The sequence below is a fragment of the Semicossyphus pulcher genome, unplaced genomic scaffold, assembly GCF_022749685.1.
Source record: "Semicossyphus pulcher isolate SPU_LCO1_2020_fin unplaced genomic scaffold, fSemPul1.0.p SCAF_16, whole genome shotgun sequence".
NCBI classification, from domain to species: Eukaryota; Metazoa; Chordata; class Actinopteri; order Labriformes; family Labridae; genus Semicossyphus; species Semicossyphus pulcher.
In genome coordinates, this window is record NW_027211670.1 from 19,096,848 (window position 1) to 19,120,522 (window position 23,675).

The 23,675-nt window shown below is 42.0% G+C and overlaps 2 protein-coding genes across 2 annotated transcripts; both read right to left on the bottom strand.

Moving 5' to 3' along the window:
- Positions 1–6,311, bottom strand: LOC138593375 (potassium channel subfamily K member 1-like). Its single transcript, XM_069664367.1, has 3 exons — positions 5,809–6,311; positions 3,035–3,439; positions 1–1,654 (listed from the first exon to the last, which is right to left on the bottom strand). The coding sequence occupies exons 1-3, from the start codon at positions 6,158–6,160 to the stop codon at positions 1,350–1,352; spliced, it is 1,062 nt and encodes a 353-aa protein (XP_069520468.1). The 5' UTR covers positions 6,161–6,311; the 3' UTR covers positions 1–1,349.
- An 852-nt stretch (positions 6,312–7,163) lies between these two features.
- LOC138593145 (thrombospondin-2-like) lies at positions 7,164–23,097 on the bottom strand. The gene is made up of 20 exons (XM_069664017.1): positions 23,034–23,097; positions 22,761–22,897; positions 20,524–20,811; positions 18,805–18,898; positions 18,562–18,726; positions 18,120–18,296; positions 17,867–18,040; positions 17,556–17,686; positions 16,240–16,374; positions 15,930–16,148; positions 15,744–15,851; positions 15,471–15,630; positions 13,048–13,166; positions 12,615–12,849; positions 11,622–11,849; positions 11,419–11,549; positions 11,101–11,241; positions 10,861–10,958; positions 8,176–8,315; positions 7,164–7,575 (listed from the first exon to the last, which is right to left on the bottom strand). The coding sequence occupies exons 1-20, from the start codon at positions 23,095–23,097 to the stop codon at positions 7,568–7,570; spliced, it is 2,952 nt and encodes a 983-aa protein (XP_069520118.1). The 3' UTR covers positions 7,164–7,567.
- Between the last annotated feature and the right edge of the window lie 578 nt (positions 23,098–23,675).

The window sequence follows — 23,675 nt, forward strand, 5'->3', positions numbered from 1 at the left end:
TTAATTGTCATGTTTAAATATTTAAGCATATAATCAGTTGTTATCAGTAAGTGTTACATGTTGAATGATTATTGCACCTTATCCAGTAAGCTAACTTGATTTTATTAAAACTAACATTACAAAGTTCTGCTATGGATTAATACCCCAGCAAAAAAAACAGCAACACAATTATAGTGGGAAGAAATGTGATTTGCACCTGTTTCAATAGCTAATAAGTTAAAACACATAATACATCAACCATATACTGCACATTTAGTGTAGCACTCCTGTAAACTGGAGCAGCTGTGCCGAAAATATAATAAAAACTGCAACATGTTACAGCAGGTCCCTTCACCTTCAGTAACATATTCTTTCAGTGGATGTACCATCCCCTAAGCAGCCTAAACGACACATTCCCAGTAACATAGACGATCATGTCTATCTATTTATATATAAAATGAAAGTGCTGCCCTCTAGTGGTAGAAGGGGAAACATTGCAGTATTATTATCCCAATGGATTATACTCCGCTGCCAGCTAACATGTGTTATACTGACAGGTTTCTAGGTAGGCTAAGAAGCAGTAACATTTCTCTGTAATGTGCAATAAAGTTCAACAGCAACACAAACTGCAGCCTGCGAAATAATCATACAGTTGAATCGACATCTCTCTAATAATTTTTAAAGAACCTTAATGTGATCAGCTTTATAAATGCAGGATATATTGCAGAACTATTGTATTAGGCTGTATTGGCTGTAGCAAGGTGCATCTACTATAAAAAAAAAACAGCATCACAATGAGGAACTAAAGGCCTACAATCACCTGTACCCAACCAGGAAGAAAACAATGTTTATTCTATCACTTGATCCTCTTCGAGGAACCCTTGCCTATTATGTACAATACGCCAATAGATGGTACGCCTGATTCTTCTGGTACTGCTTTGCCACTTCCAAGAAGGCAAATTTCCTATGCAAATACCACCATATATTATACAATGTCCTCGGAGCGGGTGTGAAACTATCCAAGAGCAAACTGTGCCGCCTTGGGATTACAACACCGAGCCTTTGGCAGGAAGTGGAACTTTGTGGGGTTTCCCTCCGCTTGGGGCCACTGCCCTTCCTCTGTGTCACAGACATGGGTCTTATCTGCAGGGAATGGAGCAACATGGGCGAACAAGAAAACAAGCGCCATCCTGATCCTGATAGTCTGTGGGTGGTTCCTGCTTTTACGCCTAATATGCCTGTTGGTGTTGGCAATGAAGAAAAGGAATCAATTTTTTAAGGCCATTAAGTGACTCAGATTAACACAACAAAGTGTGTTCAGATGTCTTATATACTAATATATACACAATAAGGTTGTTCGAGACACTCCGTCATCTCAGTTTTCCGTTAACAGCAGATCCCGGTGCCGGGGAATAAGGTGTGGACTTGCTGTTCTTCCGTAGAGACGCAGCCTGTTCGGAGACAGATGGGATGACAGGTTGATGATCCGACACGTGATCGGAAGGGTCGTCAAACTGGTCGCTCAAGTGATCCCTGTCGATGATGTTGGTGGTCTCAGAGTCCAGCTCCCGGACGTTTTCCTGGCAGAACCTCTGTCTGAGACGTCTCATCTGGGGAAGCTCACAACACGTCTCAAGCACCACCAGGACACACACCAAGCCCAGCAGCAGGTAGACTGGAAATGCAAATACACGCAATAGCAGCATGATTAAACAAAGACTAGTGCAGGGTGACTACTCAAAGGTTTGGTCAGCACCTAAAGGTTGTAGTCGCTGTAAGTCAAGGCTTCGTTAAACATTGGTTGTGTTGTTAATGTTATAATCTAATTTAAAGGATGCAAATGGCTTCTCAAACTGTCGTTCTGAGCGCAGAGGTCGAAGCGGCCAGGACAATTAAAGCAAGAAAGCAAGAAAATTATTCTCTATGATTGCAATGGTGGTCTGGATGTACACCCAGAAATTTGGTCCAGACTAAATTATCACAATGACCATTGAATGGATTGCACTGAAATTTGTTAGAACTATAATAACTTTGGGGATTACCTGACCTTTTTCTCGTGAAATCAACAGGTCAACATTAATTTATAAACAAACAATTATGACATTCCCATTAGCCTTAGGGCCCGATTAGATAGAAGCCGTTTTAGAAGCCGGAGGCGGCTTTTTTGTCATTGTTTTCAATGAAAGGGACGCTTTTTGCGTGCTGCTTTTGCATTGCAGAGCGCCTCGCGTTTTTACGCTCTGTGCGGCTCCAATTTTTGAGGAAACACTCCGACCGCCTCGAGTTGAAAAAACTTCAACTTAAAACAGAAAAGCGCCTGAGGTCATGGCCGTTTTTTCTCATTGTCCAATCGGATGAAAGGAGAGGCGGGCCTTCTGTCAGTTTACAATATAAAGGTTAGGTTAATGACAGCTAATGATTCGGTGGTTGCCTTAACAACAGTAGAAAAAAAAGGCGCAGTGAGCTGCTCTTTTTTTTAAACCGTAGGCTTCAAGCAAAAAGGCAGTGCAGTGCACCCCACGCTTTACAGTCTGCAAAACACGCTCGGTCTGATCGACCCTTAGTCTTACTTTGTGCCTGGTGCTTATTTGCAAGTGTTAGCATGCTAACGTCTCACACTTAGATGGCATACATGGTAGGCAATTACTCCAGAGACAGCAAAAAGTTAGCATTGTGCCATTGTGAGCATGTAAGCAGGCTGATATTAGCATTTAGCTTGAAGCGTTGCTGTGGCTAATGCTTCATTCATTTCGAACAAACCCCAAATCTTAAAATCCAAGATGGCAGCTCTGAAACTCTAAAGCAGTGAAAACTGAAGTATTATACATTTTTTTTGCCTCCTGTCATATTTTCGTTTCATTAAATCAGTTATTAAATGTGTTGTATGGGAATTAATCAAATTTACTACCGAGCTCTTGAAACCTTTACTAAACCAATGGGTTGAATCAAAAATGCAACAAATGCCACCACTTATTATAAAATAAATAAAGTGACTCAACTTTTTTTTAAAATGCTGTAAGCATTGAGTTGGCAGTATATTCAACCATCTACTCACTTGTAATGGCCAGCCTGTAGAGCTGTGGGTGCGGGTTGTCTTCCTTACTGTGGGTCTCTCCGGGGACATAATCCCCGAGGCCGATGGTTGTCAAAGAGATAAAACAGAAATACAGAGACTCCAGAAAGCCCCAGTCCCTTTCCAGGCTGACAAAGATCCACGCAGGGATGATAAGGAGAAGCAGGGTCATGATTAAGGCTAAGCAGGTAGCATGTATCGCAGCTAGCTTGGGTTTAGACATGGCCCATCGGCGGTGGAAGTAGGACACTGGACGTCGAGTCACCAGGACCATGATCCTCTGCACCAAAACGGAGAGGAAGAAGAGGGTGACGGGGATGCCCAAGAGGGAGTAGAAGATGCAGAAGGCCTTTCCTTCATCTGAGAGAGGAACAGTGTGGCCATAACCTGGGAACACAACCAAACATGCAGCACTGCGTTAATTGACCATATTCATACAGCTGTTCCTGTTACAATTCTGTTGCAATGTTCTGCTGTGTTCCATGTGTCATTCATATAAATTTAGGGTGTCTGACAATTGTTTTATTTTTATAAAGCATCCAGAGGGAAAACAAGCAAGCTAACTTAAGACAACAGCTAATGTTAGCATTCAACCTCTTACTAGCTAACAATACGTTAGCAAGGAATTGACCCTATTCACAAGGCGGTCTTTTTCCTCTGATATGAGTCTCAGGGTGCGAAGTTAAAATGTTGTTTTAATGTAAAACTGCTGTATTCTAGGTTGCAAATAGTATATAACGTAACAAATGTGACACATTTTTATAATTTCACTGCTTCCCAATTAATCAGCAACAAAAATCAGGAAGGACGCCATATTTCAAGATACAACAACATATTTGATGACTCTTTAGCCGACAATAGTCAACAGCTAACATTAGCATTCATCCACGTGCTAGCTTACATAACATTTGTGATGTCAGATGGAAGCTCTAAACTTTTTGCTAATGGTAGTGTTAAAATGCGCCTCTCCTATTATCTAGCTTTTTAACAGACTTAAATGTTAGCATATGTTTCCTAATTATTAAGCTAATGTGCTAACGCTGTAGGAGATAACAGTAAAGTTAGCTAAGACTGTGTTACCTTCCCTATTGTAGCGTGTAACACTGTCAGAGTAAGATTAGCTTTCAGCCACTTTCTGGCTAATGGTAACATATTGTTTTTTCAGTTGCTGATCAATCTAGAAATGGTAAAATGATACAGTTTGGCAAATTTCTTAAATTTATTCAACTTACAACCTGGAAGACAGCAGAACAACATTATAACAGCATGACGTCAGAAGTAAATGGTAAATGGACTGTGCTTATGTAGTGCTTTTCTAGTCTTCTGACCACTCAAAGCTGCTTTTACACTACATGTCACATTCACCCACTGATGCCAATGACCTAAGTGCCAATTTCGAATCAGGATCTATGCATTCATACTCAATGGAGCTATTTGGGGTTCAGTGTCTTGCCCAAGGACACTTCCACATGTGACGTAGCAGTCAGGGATTGAAACCCCAACCTTCCGACAGAGAGACGACCGACTCTACCACTGAGCCACAGCCGCCCGGAAAGTGGCAGCTGGGTGATTGTGGTCAATTACAGGGGCATGATTAGAGGTGAGATTCCTCTCCAAGAGCCACTTAGCTGCTGTGAACATCCACACACAGAACAATAATTAGATAGAAGGAAAGGAAATCAGATGCTCATTGAAAAGCAGCATGTCTTCCTACGAAAGACAAATCAGATCCAATTCCAACTCCTTCTTACATCTATCAATAAATAATAAGACTGTCATCCAGCCCCTCAGTCACTTAACATTTCACGAATGTTTAAGACTTTATTCAGACTATGTGTTACATTAGAGCACACTGGACTTGTATATTGTCTGTACACTGCACTATTTTTAACTTTATACTGTGAACTTTTGCACTCACCAATATCGTGCACATCTGCACAGTCTTTAATTACACCTGTGGTACATATTATCTATGATACATATTGCTTTTTATATTTTTATTCTTATTGCCTATTTTTAATCTTGTTCTATTTAAGTCTTTTACTTATTTCGGTCCTAGTTCTGTGTGAATTGTTCTGCACCAAAATCACCAAAACAAATTCCTTGTATGTGTAATAAACCCCAATTCTGATTCTAAAATGAATTATTGATTAGTTTCAGTCCAGACTTTTATTAACTTGTATGTTTACTGAAAGCCAAAGTTCTGAGGGCTTTAGTTGGCTCCTTTTGGCAGGTTAAACTATTCTGTGTTATGGCGCTTCAATTCTCATTAAAACTCTCAGTAATTCCTTAGCAACAACTCTAAACCTGCTTCTAGTTATTGAAAAACAAGCGGTGCAACGGCTTAACCTGACAAGATGAAGGTATAGTCAAAATAATGGTTTATATACCCTTAAATGTCACCAGGCCACACATTATAGCTTTGACCTCCCTTTGATGTCAGTGTTATGACTTCCAGATAACCTTGTTTGTATATATATATAAGCTTACTGAGGAGGGACTTGTAGCCTAAGGAGACTTATTCTTCTATTTTCAAATAAAAATGTGTAGATTTATAGATGTAGTTTAATGACTTGAAATTAGTGTATTAAACATTTTTATGTAGCAATCACACTAATGCCTGACGACATGCCTTGAGGGTATATTTAACCAAAAAGCTATTAGTCACAGATGCCGAATAAATTTAGCTCACAATGACCACAGCTTAGTGCTCACTCTTTGCCAGTAAATGGCCACACCTGTGTCCCGGGCCTCACCTGTCGTGGTCAGCACGGTGCTGGTGAAGAACAGAGAGGACACAAAGTCCCAGTTCCGGTTGGTGTTGTTACCCAGCACGGACACTCCATAGTTACTGGCCTCAAGCGCACGGGCCAGCAGCTCCTCCAGCCGCTCGTCGGACACACAGGTGTTGTTGCTCAGGAAGTCCTGCTTGGCCACCGTCAGCTCCCGCCGAAGCTCGTGCTCGTACGGCAGCTCGATGGCGGAGAAAATCCCGGCGCCGATAATGAGGTAAAAGATGTAACAAACAACCAAAAGCACAAAATTCAGCGCCGAAAAGTGTCTTTCAACAAACCGAGAGCACCAACCTGAGGTACACCCGCTCGACATCCCTCCAGTTTACTGACAAAAACAGAATATACTCAAACTAGTTCAGTTAAACACACAGGAAGCTGGTTTTTGGGGACTTCTATCCTCTCTACAGTGGATGGACTGGTCTTCCTCATTCTTCACATCTCAGAGAAAGCAGTTGACGGTGACGTCGTTCACTCACCGCAACAGGTACAGTGTGTTTGAGCCTAACTGAGTGCGTGTGTGTGTGTAACAGTGCACTCCCCCCTCTTACCGGTTTGGCAGGTTTTGTGTTTTGAGTCAGTACAAAGGATTTATTTTCCCTGAGGCTCAAGGTCAACACAGATTTATTCCTGTACAAACTTTTGTATTTAATACAGTAACATAAAAAACACAATGGAAGAAATGATAATAGACAGGAAATAGAGCTAATAAGACAGGAATGGCAACAATAATATAGGCTAATAATGGATAAATAATTGTACCGTTTCTATTTGTTTAATTCTTCCGGGATGTTGAATCATAAATCAAACTCAATTATTTTTTACTTTACCAGAGTAGAAACTATCTGTGCTATACTGAAAGTATTTGTAGTGTAGCTTTTTTCCATTTTATTAATATTTTTCTTTACTCAAAAGTACTTTTATGTGCAAGATTTAACAAACAAAACAATAGCAGGAGCTGTTGTGTACACTATAAGTAGTATTTTTACATTAAATCCTCAAAATACAAGTTGTTAGTAATATATACTGTATGTACTCTAAATTCTATTTTTACAGAATAAAACTCACTTTTAATGATATTTAATTGTAATTGAGTAATTCTATAGTGTGTTATTGCAACTATAAGATTTAAAAAAGTAGTTAAAAAGAAGTTGAAATGTTTGAAGACTTCCTCCACTTCTAACTTTACTGACCTTAAATCACCTTGGTCAGCCTGCTTCCTGCACTCCTCTCTAGATGTGATTAAAACTATCACCATTAGAGGGCGCTACAGACCACGTTTCCACAATAGTAAGTGCTGTATACTGGTGTAATCACAAAAGAAAGGAAGAAATAACAAGTGAAAAAAACAAGTATTTTATTCATAAAAAAACACCACATCTGCGCTACGCTCTACTTACTCCATCAATTTATCCTCTCCCTTTCATATCTGACATCTGGCAATAAATAAGTATTTACAACCTTTAGAAAAAAGCAAATGAAAAGCAACAAGAGGTTACTGTTGCTAGAAATGCTGTCGTAGTTGTACAGTTATATACAGCGAGTGATACAGCAGCCTGAAATCAATACTTTGGCATGGAAAGCTGATAGATAGATGACGGTCACTTATTGATAGTCTTGGCAAGATGAAGGCCGGGTCTTGTGCATCTTCTCCTTCTCTCTCTCTGTCTCTCTTAGTTGTATTACAAGTTTTGGAAATAAATGTGGATCTTTTCTGGGTTCTTCAGTTATCTGATGGGGAAACATGAAGACAAACAGGTCACATGTGTGATATCAGAGGCTCATCTTTTATAAGAGGAAGTGATTTGCATTGTTGGAGGACAGGCACAGCGATCGCTAACAGTGGTGAAAAGTAGGCTACATTTACTCAAGTATTGTGGTTGTACTTCCTTATTTCTACTTCATGCTACTTTACAACATGTCAGAGATACATTTTGCCCATTTTACACCTTTATAGTAATGTGAACTTAGACAAACAATTGCAAGAAAAAGAGTGTTTAGTTGGGACATGTCAGAAGTCAGCTCCACCAGGACAAATTTCTGTTCTTAACATCTTACATGATTTCATTTCATTAACAGGTTGAGGCCTAAAGAGGTAAAAAACAAAATCTAATATTTCAGAATAAAAGCACAGATTATAAGTCCATTAACTGTATTATGAATTTGTGTGGCTGAGTCATTTGTTCTTCCTCTCACATACAGGGGACAATCGTAATGTAATATGTCCACAAAGCTCCTTCAATTGCGCAATAACAATAATAATTGTTACTTTTTATACTATTTGAATGAAAGTTCTTCCTCCACCGATCAGCATTTAGGAGGATGTCTTACCTCTGCACTCATATCTGAGGTCTGAGAAGAGGACGTGTTCCTGAGAGAAGACAAACAGTCCCAGTCTGCCTCCAGCCAGGGTGTGGTCGTACACCGCCCCCGAGTCGGATAAAATGTTCCTGCCCTCATACACCACCACCCTGAAATGTGACAACAACACGGCTAACATTAGCGTATATAGCATTTATTATTTGTTTCACCATAGACGGCGACCACCTCTGACTCTGGGTGCCTGACAGAAAAACAAAATTTACATTCACATTAAAATAAGAGGTTCAAAAAACCAGAGAATATTTACTTGAGTATTGTTTTTAAGTACAGTTCTGCAGTACTTATTTTTCTGCTATTTTATACTTTTACCAAACATGTAATCAGAGGAAAGTATTGTAATTTATCTGCAATAATCACTGAAAACTTTTTAGGTTATGTTAAGGTGTTTGTAAACAAGCAAGATGGCTGCTGCTGATGAGGAACACTGACTCGTGTCAGCATTAAACAAACTGGATGGTAAATTACATTACAAACAAAACTGTAAGTAACTAAATCTTGTCATGTCTACGTCCATGTATTATGTTTCACACACGAATGTTGTTTAACATACGAAATTAATTGAAAGTTGGAACGTGCTAACTAGCTTAGCAGCCTACAGCTACGTCACATGTTTAACTGCCCTAATCCAGGTCATTTTGGTCGGTGAACTCTTCCTCCACCACAAATTTCTATGCACCCAACATTTCTGGGTCGAGTCTCTTGTTCTATGCTTGTACTTTCCTTCTTTTTCCATGTTTTACTTCTTACTTCTGGATTAAACTGAGAACATGACGTCAAACGGAGTTATATTTAAAGCGGTTCATGGCAGCTAACAAAATATCAATGTGTGTCTGTCCTTCACAAACAAAGAGCAGGAGCCTCTTTTCAGCATGAAATTCAATGAGCGAACAGTCATCCTACCATTCAGTACCCAGAATGCAACACAGGCACTACTTGCATCTTCAAAGATTTCTCTAGCAGTATTTTCAGAACAACTAGGCCTCGCACATCGCGGTTTTGTTCTCTTTACCGTCGCTTTTTCTCAGCGAGAGAAACCTGAAGCCATAATATTGATGCTGTTCTCTCAATCTGCACAGAAAAAGCACCGAGAACACACTGCCTGGGGGTGTTTTTAAAAGTCCATTAGTGAGAGGAACAACTAAGTAGAAGTAGACGTGGCAGGTTGAGGAGAACTGGGTACAACAGTGAAAGTGAATAACACTGTTGTGATAAAATAACTCTGGGAGATTGATGACAGTCTCCAGCGTAAGGACATTTCAGGGCAGATTTTGTCCTCAAAAGGCAGCGCTGAATGTGATTTAAAACCTGCATGAACTGAACTGGTATTTACTGAGCCACTAATGTGTGATGTCAGGACAATGACACCGTTTTTGGCGTGTTTTTAGTGCAGATTACATGTTGCTTTCTGGTTTTCATGTTTGCTTGTTTTCGAGTTTCAAATTTACTTTTTTTTTGCAATCCAACTGTTCACTTAATTAAACCTGCAGTGCTTAAATGTAGTCTCCCCTTCTGGCAGCGAGAGTGATTACACAAATACTGTTGATGCGAGCATCCCTGCTCTTCTGCCAGTGCTATCCAACAAGGAAAAGGTGCACTAATGGCTACCTGTGTTTGTCCTGATTGAGGCCACTAGCTGCTGAGTGCAACAACCCCCCTTCAATGAGCCGTAATCACAGCACAAGCACTTTATTATTTATTTATTTATTCTTTTATAATCACTGTGCCATTTTTTAGTTTAGTTTTTACGTCTTAATATGCTGCTACCGCCAAAGAGCTGCTAAACTGCCTTTTGTATCGGTTATAACAATGACGATAAAGTTCTATCCTATCCTATCCTATCCAGTAATCCTTCTTCAGCTTCAACTCAACTCATTGTTACTAACAATTGTTGACACCACACTGAACATTCCAGTACACTACACAGAAAGTCACCTACCAAGGACAGGCTCAATCATCACTGTAGCTGAGTCCCAATTCAGGGGCTGCAGCCTTCGAAGGAGCAGGTCTATCGTAGCCTGCGTAGACCGTTAAAGCCGAACTGAAATGAGACGTTCTGGTCTACGGAGGATTGCGTCACCAGCTGTTCCCGCCCTTACCCTTGTGTCATCAAACACCGCTCCTGTCGCCTAGCAACAAGTAGCTAGCTGGCTAACTAGCTAGCATAACTAAAATCACGTAACTTAACCTATTATTTAAAATTTTCAAGGGTCCTTTCTAAAAACTTTTACATTTGAAAGTGTATTCCTCGCCCGCGTAAGAGTTTGCCAACTCGTTTGAATTGCCGCGCAATGCATCATGGGATACGTTGGGCCAGGAAATGAAGGACAGCATTCAAGGCGTTTCTGTGACGCAATCAGCCTTCGAAGGCTGCAGCCCCTGGATCGGGACACAGCTTGTATGTGCTCTCTTGGCAGGGACTCGAGTGAAACCGAGGTTTAAAATAATAAATAAGGGACCTCAAGTGAGCAATGTTATTTGAATCGTTTCCTATAGTAATGACTATTTAACAGCAAAGCTTTCACCATAACTCAGGGGAAAAAAGAAATGTCCTCCTCTATGCTGGATATTCTGGACCTCTCTTGGAGTAAATTTGAACCATTGTTGAGTGAAAGTTAAAAACGTCCGTGTTTGTACCTGATGAAGCCGGTCTTGGGTCTGTGGGTGAGGTGCATACGGTAGGCTGTGTAGTCCTTCCAGCCGATTTTATTAGGGTCATGCCACAATGTACGAACCTGAAACAGAGATGTCAGGACAGAAGAGACAATGTTACAAATATCTGAGCTTAACTGGGCCAGCCTAACAAATGATGGTCTGTTCAAGGTTGTTAGAGTTTAGATCAGAATGATAAAGAGATATAAAGTCGCTGATTCTTGCCTGGTGTCTGGTGTTTCCGGTGTGCCACAGGGCGTTGCGGAGATACTCCCCGGGTCCTGTGGTGGAGTTGACCAGTTTGATGGAGACTCCCGCCGTGCTGAAAGCTTTGGACGGCTTCTTCTCCCAGTAGGCCTGAGACACCTGCTCTCACAGGAAGCAGGAAAGTGGAGGGATATAGAGTGTGGTTGATGGTTACACAGTAGAGCATGGCAGTGTCATAACCAGTTAAACCTCCTCACAGTAGATATCATATTGTCTGACCTGAGGCGATTCCCATCCCTGGTTATACTCATGTTAAAGTCAGCATCCGAGCCTCACCTGTTTCCACATGACAACATAGAAGCGTCTGCTGGACTGGTAGGCGAACACGATGCCTGCGTAGTCGTCATCTCGGTTGGTGTTCACATAAAAAGTCACACTGAAGTCAACCGCGCTGAACCTGTCATATCCTGTATAAAGAAAAGAACATTAGTTTCGCAGGTTTATAATTTGGGATTTCTTTTTCCTCCGTTTAATCCCACCTAAAGCGATGCCAGGGTCCGAGTTGGCCGTCTGCAGCAGCTCGGTGCCTTGGCTGCGGATCACCCACAGAGGATCAGACTGCGTGGTGCCTTGAGGGTCCAATAAGACAACCTGATACTTCCTGAAGTCTGTAGAGCCGATATCCTGGTTCAGCGGACAAGGATCCAGAGCATCTGGAATACTGTCATTGTCAAAGTCGTCAAAGCATGCATCCCCGCTGCCATCACCTGCAGGAGAGAGGGATAAAAACAGAATGTAACTTAATGTGATTTCCTGGATTTATTCTGGCCAAGACCGGAGAAAAAAACAGGGCTGGAAGCGATAACGGGCAAATGTAGTGAGAAAGAGAGAACGAAAGAAAGAACTAAAGGAAGGAGGGAAAAAGAAGAAAGAAAGAATGGAAAATTAGAGAAAGAAAAAAGGAAATAGGTATAAAAGAGGAAGGAAGGAAGAAAGTAAGGCATACAAGAGAAAGGAAGGAAGAAAGAAAGAAAGGCAGAAAGAAAGGAAGAAAGGAAGAGAGAAAGAAAGGCATAAAAAAAGAAAGGAAGGAAGGCAAAAAGGAGAAAGGAAGGAAGTAAGGCATAAAGGAAAAAAGAAGGAAGGAAAGAAGAAAGGAAGGAGGAAGGCAAAAAGGAGAAAGGAAGGAAGAGAGAAAAAAAGGGACGAAGGCAAAAAGGAGAAAGGAAGCAAGAGAGAAAGAAAGGATCTTTCAGTCCTGATTAATCTCCCTCCTGGGAGCTGTAAACTGTTTATGCTGATGTCCAACAGTAACATGACCTGGATCACTGCAGACAGACTGGACTGATCGTCAAAGATTTTAATGCATGACTGCAAAATACATTTATTATAAATCACACTAAATATCTTCTTCATGTGACAGTGAAGTGATCATCAACTGCTCACATGATACAATATATTCTTTAGTGTATTTATAAAGTCTATTTGCAGTATAAGTGACACTTTTCAGAAAAGAGCGTTCCCACACTGACCGTCAGAGTCCCGCTGGTCCCTGTTGGGCACCAGTCTGCAGTTGTCCCGGTCATCAGGGACACCATCGTTATCGTCGTCATGGTCACAGACGTCTCCTTTCCCGTCGTTGTCGTGGTCGGCCTGGTTGCTGTTTGCGATGTAGGGACAGTTGTCTAACGAGTTTTGGTGGCCGTCCTCGTCGACGTCCTCGTTGTCGTCGCACATGTCGCCCACCAGGTCGCTGTCCGAGTCATGCTGTAAACACACACACACACTTTATTTGTTTAGACAACGTTACATGGCAAAGACTGCCAAGATTTTCTCCTAGTATGTCCTTGATTAATTGCCAGGAATAGAGTGTAACTTTATACCAGATGTTCTATGATGCTTTGTTATTTTAGGATATTTTTCAGTACACAGATGTGTGGTCTTAAGTTTGTGTGTTTTACTGACCTGCAGCGGGTTGTGTAGAAGAGGACAGTTGTCACACTGGTCTCCAACACCGTCGAGGTCTGTGTCCCTCTGGTCGGTGTTGTACACTAAGGGACAGTTGTCCCGATCATTCGGAGCATCTGGAGAAACAGGCAGACAAACACACACACAGCAGATAAATTTCATTTTATTGTCCTTTAACTGTTTTATCACACACTAAAAACTAAACTTGCAAACCAATATAAATCAAGATGTTTGGGTCAATGTAATTCAATCCATATTTCAGCTTGTAGTGCTCATTATTACTGAATTTTATTTCCTTTTTCCAGAGGAAATTCTGTCCTCTAGACCCCCGAAAGATCTGTGAATAATCTATGAAGTACCTCGGGACACTGTTCCCTCAAAATACCAATTAAATGTTCATATAAATACAGCAATCTCTTCGGCTGTGTGAGTGACAGTTAGACTACTGAAAAAAGTAATTGTAGAAATACTCCCTCAGTAATGGTAATAAAGTATTTTACAGTGTTGATTTGTGTTTGCCACTCATATCTGTTCGGTGTTCCTCTGCTGAAGCCTCACTAAGCTAACGTTAAGCTAGCAGCTCAAATGGCCTTCTTGGTATCTTTCACATTAGACTGAGTCAGACTAATGACAGGATGTCCATGGAGACTTGGAGGCACTTTAACTGCTCTCTGAATCAAGAGATTTGGACAGCCTTTTCCTTCCCTTTTCCCTGATCTGGACATCTGCAGGTATGGCTAAGTTGGATGTTAGGGTTAGGACAAGGTTGGGTTTTGTTGGGCATCAAAGAAAAGGACTGATTCAAATGCATTTTCAATCGGTTAAAGCAGGATGCTAAATTGCTCTTTAAAGTTGGGATACAATTAATAATGCCTGTTTTACCTTTTATTGGATTCTTACATAAAAACCCAAATGTTTTCCTGTAAAATAAAATATGACCTGAGCTTATGTAAGCTTCAACCAACCAATCTCCATCAATATTTAAAGTGATGATCTCAAAGATTTTCTTTTCAATAAATGTTCAGTCTCTATCTATCGCCGAATGAAGTAACACAATGGTGATTGAGCCTATGGCCCACTGATGAAAGCCTTTGCATCTGCAGTATTACAGACTGGGTGTCTGAGGCGACTTTGGTGGAAAAAAATCACAAGTGTTGCCCAGTTAGTGACGTGTTTTCCATCAGCCAGCAGTGGTTGGTCTGCCAGAGAGGGTAGGCAGAGCTTAGCGGCTGCTTTTCCGCTCTCTGTAAGTGTTGCGAGTAAACGGTAATCTACTATGGCTGAACAAACAAAGAAAAGATGGATGACTACAGATACAACTTCAAAAATAAGTGAAAATCCAAAGAAAAAGAAACAAACTCGACGCTCAGATGAAGGCAAACAGTCTGAAAAGGAAAGCAACCGTCAGCGAGGAAAATCAAGAGTTACAACCGGAGCCAACCGTGGACGTCACACATGCAACACTGTCTGGATATCTGGGAAGTGTGCTCCCGCAATTACTGTTTATCGCCATAGGTGCCGCCAAAGAGAAGGAAACTGAGATCTTCGAGATTACCACTAAAATTCCAATGCTACGAGTTTTACATTACTTTTATTCGAGAAACGTCTTGGCAACTGTTGAGAAATCCCTTACGGGCTACAGAGCATGATTCCTACTAACCTTGTTGAATTATTGCCATAGGTGCTGCCATAGGTGCTGCCAAAGAGAACTGAACTGAGACCTTCAAGATGATAACTTTAATGACATGCACCCGTCAATGAATCTTAAATTGTTTGTGGCACAGAGCTGAGATTCATTTATCAGCTAGCTAGCAACAGCAAGCTAAGTCGTGTCTTTAGCTTTTGGCTTCCTCACACCTTGTTCTGTTTCACATACATAACATCACCTACAATTTATTCGACTTCAAGAAAAAAGATCTCTCTCTCTCTGGGGTGCTGCTTAGCTCACTGGGGAGTATAGCAGGCGCCCCATATACAGAGGCTACAGTCCTCGATGCAGCGGATGCAGGTTCGACTCCCGCCCTCGGCCCTTTGCTGCATGTCATTCCCAACTCTCTTCGCCCCATATTTCCTCTCGCTCTTCAGCTGTCCTATCTAATGAAGGCAAGATGGCCAAAAGAAAAGCTCTTCTCACAATCATTAGAATTCAAATCCAATTCCTCCAGACCTTTAGTCCTGCCTCTCCTGGTTCTCTAGGGAACATGTAACAAGGTTTGGTAAACTCAAACCTTTATGTGTATTAGGTATTTCTAAAAAGAAAGAAACGTCAGACATATTTTCACCCATAAGAAAATCTAAAAGTGTTGATATCAGATGAAATGTCTGCCCCTGCACACAGTATTTATGTGAATCTTTTATAAGACTGAAATAATTGGATAAGTCGCTGCATGTTTCAGCCTTGTTTAGTGAGAATCTCCTACCGTCCCCGTCGATGTCGATGCTGCAGGCGTCTCCCTCTCCGTTGTCATCAGTGTCTGTCTGCTGTGGGTTGCTTTCAAACGGGCAGTTATCACAGCGGTCCCCAACCCCGTCTCTGTCGGAGTCAAACTGCCAAGGGTTGTATACCAGCGGGCAGTTGTCCTGTGACACACACACATTCGTGCACACACACACAAACAGAGGATGTGAATATGAATATTTCTGTTTCAGTCTTGTCTCCTGAAAACGACTCCATGTTTAAGTCACACTCTTACCCTCGCATCCATGATGTCATCATTGTCGTCATCGGGATCACAGGCGTCTCCCTGTCCGTCTTTGTCAAAGTCTTCCTGTCCTGAGTTTGGTAGCGTGGGGCAATTATCCTGCAGCCAATCACAACTTAATTAAGCAAACTCTCGTCCAACCAGGACACGTCAAACCGATCAGCTTCGGTTTTTTACCTTTTCACAGTGATAGGTTGCATTCTGCTTGCAGGTCAGTCCGTTGTTGGGCCAGCCGTCGAGATCAGAGTCGTCACCGCACAGGAAACCATCACCTGCGAACCCCACAGCGCACACACACTTGTACAAAACCTCAGACGCCAGGCCCAGGTACACACAATCAGCATACCTGTGGCACGTGTGTGTTCTGTCTTTGCAAGGATTGTATGGTTCACACACCTACAGAGAGGATACAGCTGTGGTTTATGATTGTAATTCAGAGCGGGGGAATGTAGCTCATACAAAAATAATATTCAAGAAGGACACCTGCCTGCTTAGTTTTCAGGGCTTCCTGTAGTCCGAGGCCGTACGGCTGGGTGCCTTTGTAGCGCGGAGGACAAGGCAGACAGTAGAACCCAGGGTCTGTGTTTACACACTCTGTGACACACACACCCTCCACTTCACACTGCAGAGACAAGGATTATCAAGTTTAGTACTTCAAACGCTAACTGTACATTACTACATCTGCAGTGGTAAATGTACAACCCCTGACATAAGAGTCAGAGTGCATGTCATAGATGTTGTCAAACAAGAGCAGAGAGGGTAAAATCTATTCTCATATTCTGCATGGTGTCAGATGTGCTGTGTTCCAGAAGGACATGTTTAAAAAGGTCGCCTCTGAAATGGGCCGTTCAGAACAGCTGCAGGTTTCTACGCAGAACCTTGCCTTCGCTGAAATCAACCAATCGACATTCACCGTCATTCACCTCAGGCTGCCTTCTTGCGCTAGCTTGTAGTCAAGTCGTTGTCAAGATTTCAGCTTACCATTCCGACACCTCCTGGCGATTCTGGCTCGTACGTATAAGGCCGAATAACCGATCCTAGAGCAGCCATGTTTTCTACAACTTTGGAGTGACAGTGCAGTGCGGCCGCTCCCCCACATGTGCGATCCCACTCTACGTGCTACGCGGTCACTCCAAATACTGTCAGCCGATCGTGGCTAAGGTCTGACCTTGGAATGGCAAACATTTTGTTCGTTTCAGGAGGAAGGAGAGGCTCCAAAAAATAATTAAATAAAATATGTATACAATTTTTTAAACAAAACAAACTTTACCAACGTGATTCAAAAACATGTTTAAGCGGCTGGTATCAGAATGAAGGCAGAAGATTAAAAGAAAGTATGGATCATCCTCTGGAGACCTCTATACAAGGTTTCTCAACAGTCCATCCAATAGTTTTCCAATCATTTCACTGGAAACCAAAGGTTAAAACCTTAACAAAAGTCAAGGGGTCATTAGGATCATCCTGGGGGAACCATGTCTGTGAAGGTTCTCAGTCATCCAGGTCATGGTAATTCTAAGCTTAATCTAAACGGCAACTGGACTTGGTTGAAGTTCCTGAAGAGGTTTCACCTCTCATCCGAAAAGCTTCTTCAGTTTTAATGTGACCTGTGGATGGAGCTAGAAATATAAGCCTCTGTAGGTCATTAGTATGCTACGAGATGTGTAATCAAGGGAGAGGACATACTGCCCAATCAGCAGACCATTCCTGACTAACTGTCATCAGCTACAACAAGCTATATGGGACCAAAAACATCTGTTTCCATTAGACGAAGAATCACGTAGATTCTTTGCAGGCTCATATCACCTCATTCTCATCTTCACAGTGGGTGCCGTCGCCTTTCAACCCCGGCGGACAGCCTCCACATTCCCAGGATCCATCGCTATGTGATGTGCACTTCACCCCCGGGAAACATGGTTTTGACAGCAAACATATATCTGAAAACACACATACAAATGTACATAATGGCACGAGTCACGTCCAAATTATGGTACCTAGATTATCACATTACCACAAAACCAGGACTGATTAAAAAAGAATCTCCCACACCTAATATTATCTGCATACATATTTAAGATGTGTGTAGCCTGAAGTTTGCAGACATGGGTCAGGTTTACCTATAGGACAGGGTTGTTTGTTGCATGCTTCGTAGTCCGTAGCGTCTCCAGCACAAGACTTCCCTCCGTTCTGAGGGGCAGGGTTCAAACACTCCCTCTGACGACTCATCAGGCCTCCCCCACACGAGTCTGAGCACAGCGACCACTCAGTCCAGCTGGTCCAGCCTCCAGCAACTACGCACAAACAAAACATTGACGTAAAACCGGTTAAGTCGGGGGCGTCAGGTTTGTGCTTTTGTAATCTTAAACTCACCGGGGCAGAGTGTGTTGTTGCAGGATTGTGTCTCCCTGTTGCTGCCCGTGCAGCCTCTGCCCCCCTTCTGCGGCGGAGGGTTGTTGCAGAGGCGAACCCGTGTTATGTTGCCGTCTCCACATGTGGTTGTGCACGCAGACCAGGGAGACCAAAGCCCCCAGTTTCCGTCAGCACGACCTGAGACGTGAAACAAACACAGAAAGATTGCAAAAAGTCCAGGTTTGTTGTAAAGTAGCCTGGAAAAGACCACCAGCACAGCTCCACACTGTTTACACATCCATGTTTCTAATTATGATCACAATCTCTAGAACCTATTTTGTTCCATATTTTTCTCCCTTTGAGGAATATTCGATCATTCCCTTTGGACCGGCTGTTCTTAATCAATCACTACAATAAATTCAACCAAGATGTAACAAATCAGACGTGCAGAGTGATCTCCCACCCTTGCGGTCGCACTTTGTTAGCATGCAGCTGCGGGTTTGGACCGACGGGCCGGCACAGGACGGCATGATGCCGTTGCAGGATCGGCCTCTCTGCTGCCCTCCGCGTCCACAGGTGACGGAGCAGTACGTCCACTCCGACCACGGTGACCAGCCGGTTTCATTATCTGGATACACACACGTTTGTACAACTTTATCTTATTGTTTCACATCATATATTTTTAACGCAGACAAATCAGACTCACTGAGACACACAGGACAGCACTCCCCGTCGATAAAGGTCGGATTGATGCAGAATACAGCGGGGCAGGACATCAGCTGACACACGACCTTTCCATTCTGCACAATGTGAGGGAGACACACAAATGCATTCAGGACATATTATACTATAAGTCAAACCACATTAGCTTGAGCCACATGTTTTGCCAGCCCTCGCAGACAAATGGCTTGCTGTCATGACTCATAATAGGTTTGGCTTCTCCTTCAATCCACCCCTGACTAAAACTAATGATGTTTTATAAAGAGAAACAGACGCAGAGAGGAGGATGAAGCGAGCATGAAATATAGAGTAACAAAGGCAGCGTTGGAATTTAATGAAACCACACAGGATTCAGGTTCAACTCTAGTATCTCCCAAACTGGTTAATAAATTGCAAAGAAATAGTTTCACGTTAAGGAAAATATGCTTATTTGCTTTGTTGCCAAGAGTGAGATGAGAGGATCGATACCACTCTCATATCTGAAAGTTACATCGATCTTTTCATAAAACTGTCAGCATGAAAGCGACTAAAAATGTTGAATCGTTCCTCTATGTTTTAACTACATTAGAAGTGTAAGATTGGTGGACCTTTTTTTTCCTTCCACGATTTAAAAAACTTGTAAGAATATAAAACAAGACTTGTGATGTTGATGTTATCGCTTTCAAGTCGGAAGTAATGTTTGATGTGAAGTTTTTAGGGTCAACTGTCCTTTAATCTTAAAGCAGTCAGGTCAATGACCGATATGTACCGTACTGGTCCCAATACAAGACAAGGTTTTTATCCCTTTACATACATCTGAAAAAGTGTCTTATATTCAGGGTTTAGACTTTTAATTGCCAATATACTGTACGTTCACAACAGGTGCGTGTACCCCTTATGACTGAGGCCAGCCGTCACTCACAACTACAGAGCCAGGGGGATGAAAACAGTAGGGTAAGTTAACCAACAGCTGAGGCAGAGTAATGATGCCAGCTTTAAGATAATGGTTATCAATGCAGCGATGTCATTAAAGAGGGGGTATTATACTGTCTCACGTCTTAAGACATATATATAATATTACAATGTTGGATGTTCACACTAAACGTGGATGAAGTTTCTAGTCTGTAGGTAAAAGTATGTTGGAGTAATCCCCAGGCTTCTCAGCTCAGTCTGCTGTGAACGTCAGGTTTCACACAGTTTTTTCTACACGCTGCACTTTGTGACATCACGTCTGGCCAATCAGAAGAAAGCAGGTTTTCTTAAAGGGACAGAGATGTCTGAGTCGTTTCAGGCAGAGGCTGTATGAGGGCCTGCACAGAGCACCAGTGTGAGAAAAATGAGGAGTTTTTTTTTAACTGTAAATTATGCGAAGCTCATCGACAGGTGGGGGGGGGGTCGTCTTGTATTTGGACTGATACGGTATTTAAATAAAAAAAAACTTTAAAAAGAGACTTGGACTTGAGTCCGACTTAAAGCACAACGGGACTTCAGATGTGCTTTGGACTTTGAGTGGAAAAGCTTAAACTCTGCTCTGTGCTGCACATATCGGATTGCCAAGAAGAATGAAAGTAACTGCAGTGAAGAAAAGTTAACATTTAATCTGATAATGTAGGTAATTTCTCAATCTAACTCTTTTCTCAATCTATGACAGATTTTCCAGTCAATCAGGGACCTCCCACGTAGGATAAGTGATGTTTTAGTTGCATAACATTTGTTCGACACCGACCTGGCAAGTACAGAAGGTGCAGCTGTCGACCTCCCAGTCCTCCCCCTGGTCGTAAACTCGCCCGTCCTGAACGCACCAAACCTCCCCGTCTCCGTCTGTGTCGAAATCGTTGTCATCAACACTACCGTCGCTGTTGCCATCACCACGGCTGCTGCCATCGCCACGGCTACGGCTACTGCTTCTGCGGATGTTGCTGCTGTTGCTCTGGCTGCTGCTGTCGCTCAGGCTGCTGCTGTTGCTGCTGCTAAGCTCAGCCAGGGACAGACGCATCTCTTCATTTTCTTTGGACTGAGAGTACAAAAACAAATATGTCGCATTAGAAAACATTCAATTTATCATCAGGAAAAACTAAAACATTTATCTTTTTATATATACTGCCCTGTTAAATTATGCTTAACATGATTGAGTTTATTCATTGGCAACTTTTTAACACTGATGGTTTTCTTTCTGTTTGTGTTTTTCCCCCAAATTACCAGGACGTCGACCACAAACCACAGAGCTTCCTGCCAGTAAAAATAAGTTTGCCACTTTGTTCCATTTGCACTGGAAGAAGACAAATTTCCCAATAAACTCTAAAGTGTCAAATACAAAGAGCATCACAGAGGCTGTTGACTCTCAAAAATTGTCTCCATTTGTTTATAATAATCACAAAAATACATTGAAAGAATTTTTGGACTGTTTTAATGACATTTTTAAATCGAACTAGGCCTGTATCTACCTTTTTAGAAGGGCTAAAAAAGTGCTGAGGGGCCAGACGTTTACATTGACCCAATCCCAATCTCCACCATAAAGCCTAAGCACTAAACCCTCACAGACTTTCATGACGTCAGGCGTGTAGTGCGAGAGTGTGAGAGGGTTTGAGAACTGTATAAAAGCATGTATGTGTGTGTCTTGCATTACAGTGTTATATCTCATAAACATGTCTAAAAACGTGCTATAAATAACCACATGAGTGATTAACTAAATGTCGTCACTTACAGATAAACCTGTTGGTTACTGTCACCTCCATGCTTGCTTTATTGAACACTACTTCAATATACAAACGTTTCTTTACATTAGGTGGGGGGCTGGGCAATCACGGTTGTATACGTCACCTAGCTGGCTATGAACTCTGGGTAAGTCCCAAAGGAAAGTCTGCAGATATGTGGACTCACGGAAAGCACGCAATTTGGCATCGAAAAGTCTGCGTCAAAGCCCTCACGCCCCTTGGTGATTTGACAGTGGGACAGCACTAAGCACTCACACACTTACCGGGAGCGCGCCTCAAAGTGTGGGAAGTGGGATTTGGCCATTATCTGTCTCAGACCATTAAAGCTATAAAAGTAAATGTTTGAACAATGCACCTTTTAATGTCTAAAAGAGACTTAGGTTTGTGTTTGAAACATCTTTTTCATCAGTTTCACCCTCCTAAATCTCGTTTGCTATGCGTTTCTATGCAACAACAGACATAACTAAAAAATCAGCTAACTGACCTTATAACAAAAAGATGATCTTCTGATCAAACCTGCCTTTTTGCTGCATCAATAATAATCATCAATCAATAATGTATGATTACTATACAACACCATTTTACATCTGATATTCTGTCTTTGCTGCTGTAATATACATTATTACGCTATTATTATTACTATTGACACCACATACCGTATATTATATTATATTATATAATTATACTATATAATTGCAATTTTACTTTTATATGACATATTTACTATTGACTTGATATTCTGCGTCATATATTATATACAGACTATAATATACCATACTGTATTTTATATTGCACCTTATATTGTCTTATATGTTATACCTCATATTATACTGTACTATTTCATACTGCTATATGCTGCTGCTATTAACCATACATTCCACTTTAGATTGTCACTTATTTTATCTTTAGCTTATTTCTATTTCTGTTTGTATTCGCCTTCTTGCTACTTTGTCTTTGTGCTGTTGCAACACCCGATTTTCCCCTCTGAAGATCAAAACAAGGATCTTATCTTATGATTAAAAGGCTGAATTGAGGTCGTTAAAAGGCCTGATGTGCCCCCCGGGCCGCTGAGTGAAAAGGTCTGCACTTGAAATTTTTACGCCTTTTATCCCCCTTTAAAAGGAAGTAAAATCTATCTTCTATATTTTTCTATTTTATCTTCAGTTCAATTACTTCCTTTCAAAATAAAAGCAGCATCAGAGAGTTTAATAATAGAAAAACAAACATGCACATGATAAGTGCGACTTACCACTCTGTCCAGGTCTTCAAGCAGGTTGCTGGTTACAATCCGCAGGCCGTGGATCTCAGTGAGCAAACCCACCAGCTCATCACACGGATGACGACAGATCTGTGACGACACGTTGTCTCCCTTTGTACCTGACACACCTGCAGAGAAGGCACAAGTGTTTGTAGTCGGTACCAGATTTTATACCACATATGTCTGCATGAATAATAGGATAGATAAACTGTATTTGTGCATATGTTTGCATGCATGTATTCTGTCCAAGAGGATGTTTGGTACCTGCACGCACAGCTGCTGCATGGAGGAATATCAGAAGCAGGGGGAAACCTCTCAGCGGACTCATTCCTGTTCACACATAAATCACATATGCAGTGAAGTATAGCTGCTATACTGCTACACCAGCGCGCAATGCAAGCAGGACTGCAGCAGAGGAGATAAAAGAAGAAGAAGAAGATGAAGAGGGAATTAACCTTGCATACCTGCGTGCTCCTCGCTGCTCTGCCTTCCACTGCGATTAGAAATCACGGCTGGTAGGCTCGTCCCTGCTGCAGCTCCACGGGGGCTGTGATGGAATGTCTGTCTCCTCTTCCTCTTCCTTATCTCCTTGTGTCCTTGTTTCCTTCTCACCTTGGGATCCGGTGCAGGAATTTGTTTTTAAAGCGTCAGAAAGAAACAGGGAAGAGGCTGGTGAGAGTGAAGAACATGCAGACAGCTCTGCAGAAAGTCGTAATGTGGTTATGTATTTGTTTGAGTGTGTGTGTGTCCCTGTGTGTGTGTGTGTGTGTGAGGCAGGAGTGGGGGCCATATATTACCCGTCTGTCTGGCGATGAGCTGAGCTGCATATCTCCCAGCAAGAAGCCCAGCTGGATGAAGGGAACTGTGTGTGTATGTGTGTGTGACGTCTCGATGCAGGTTTCCCAG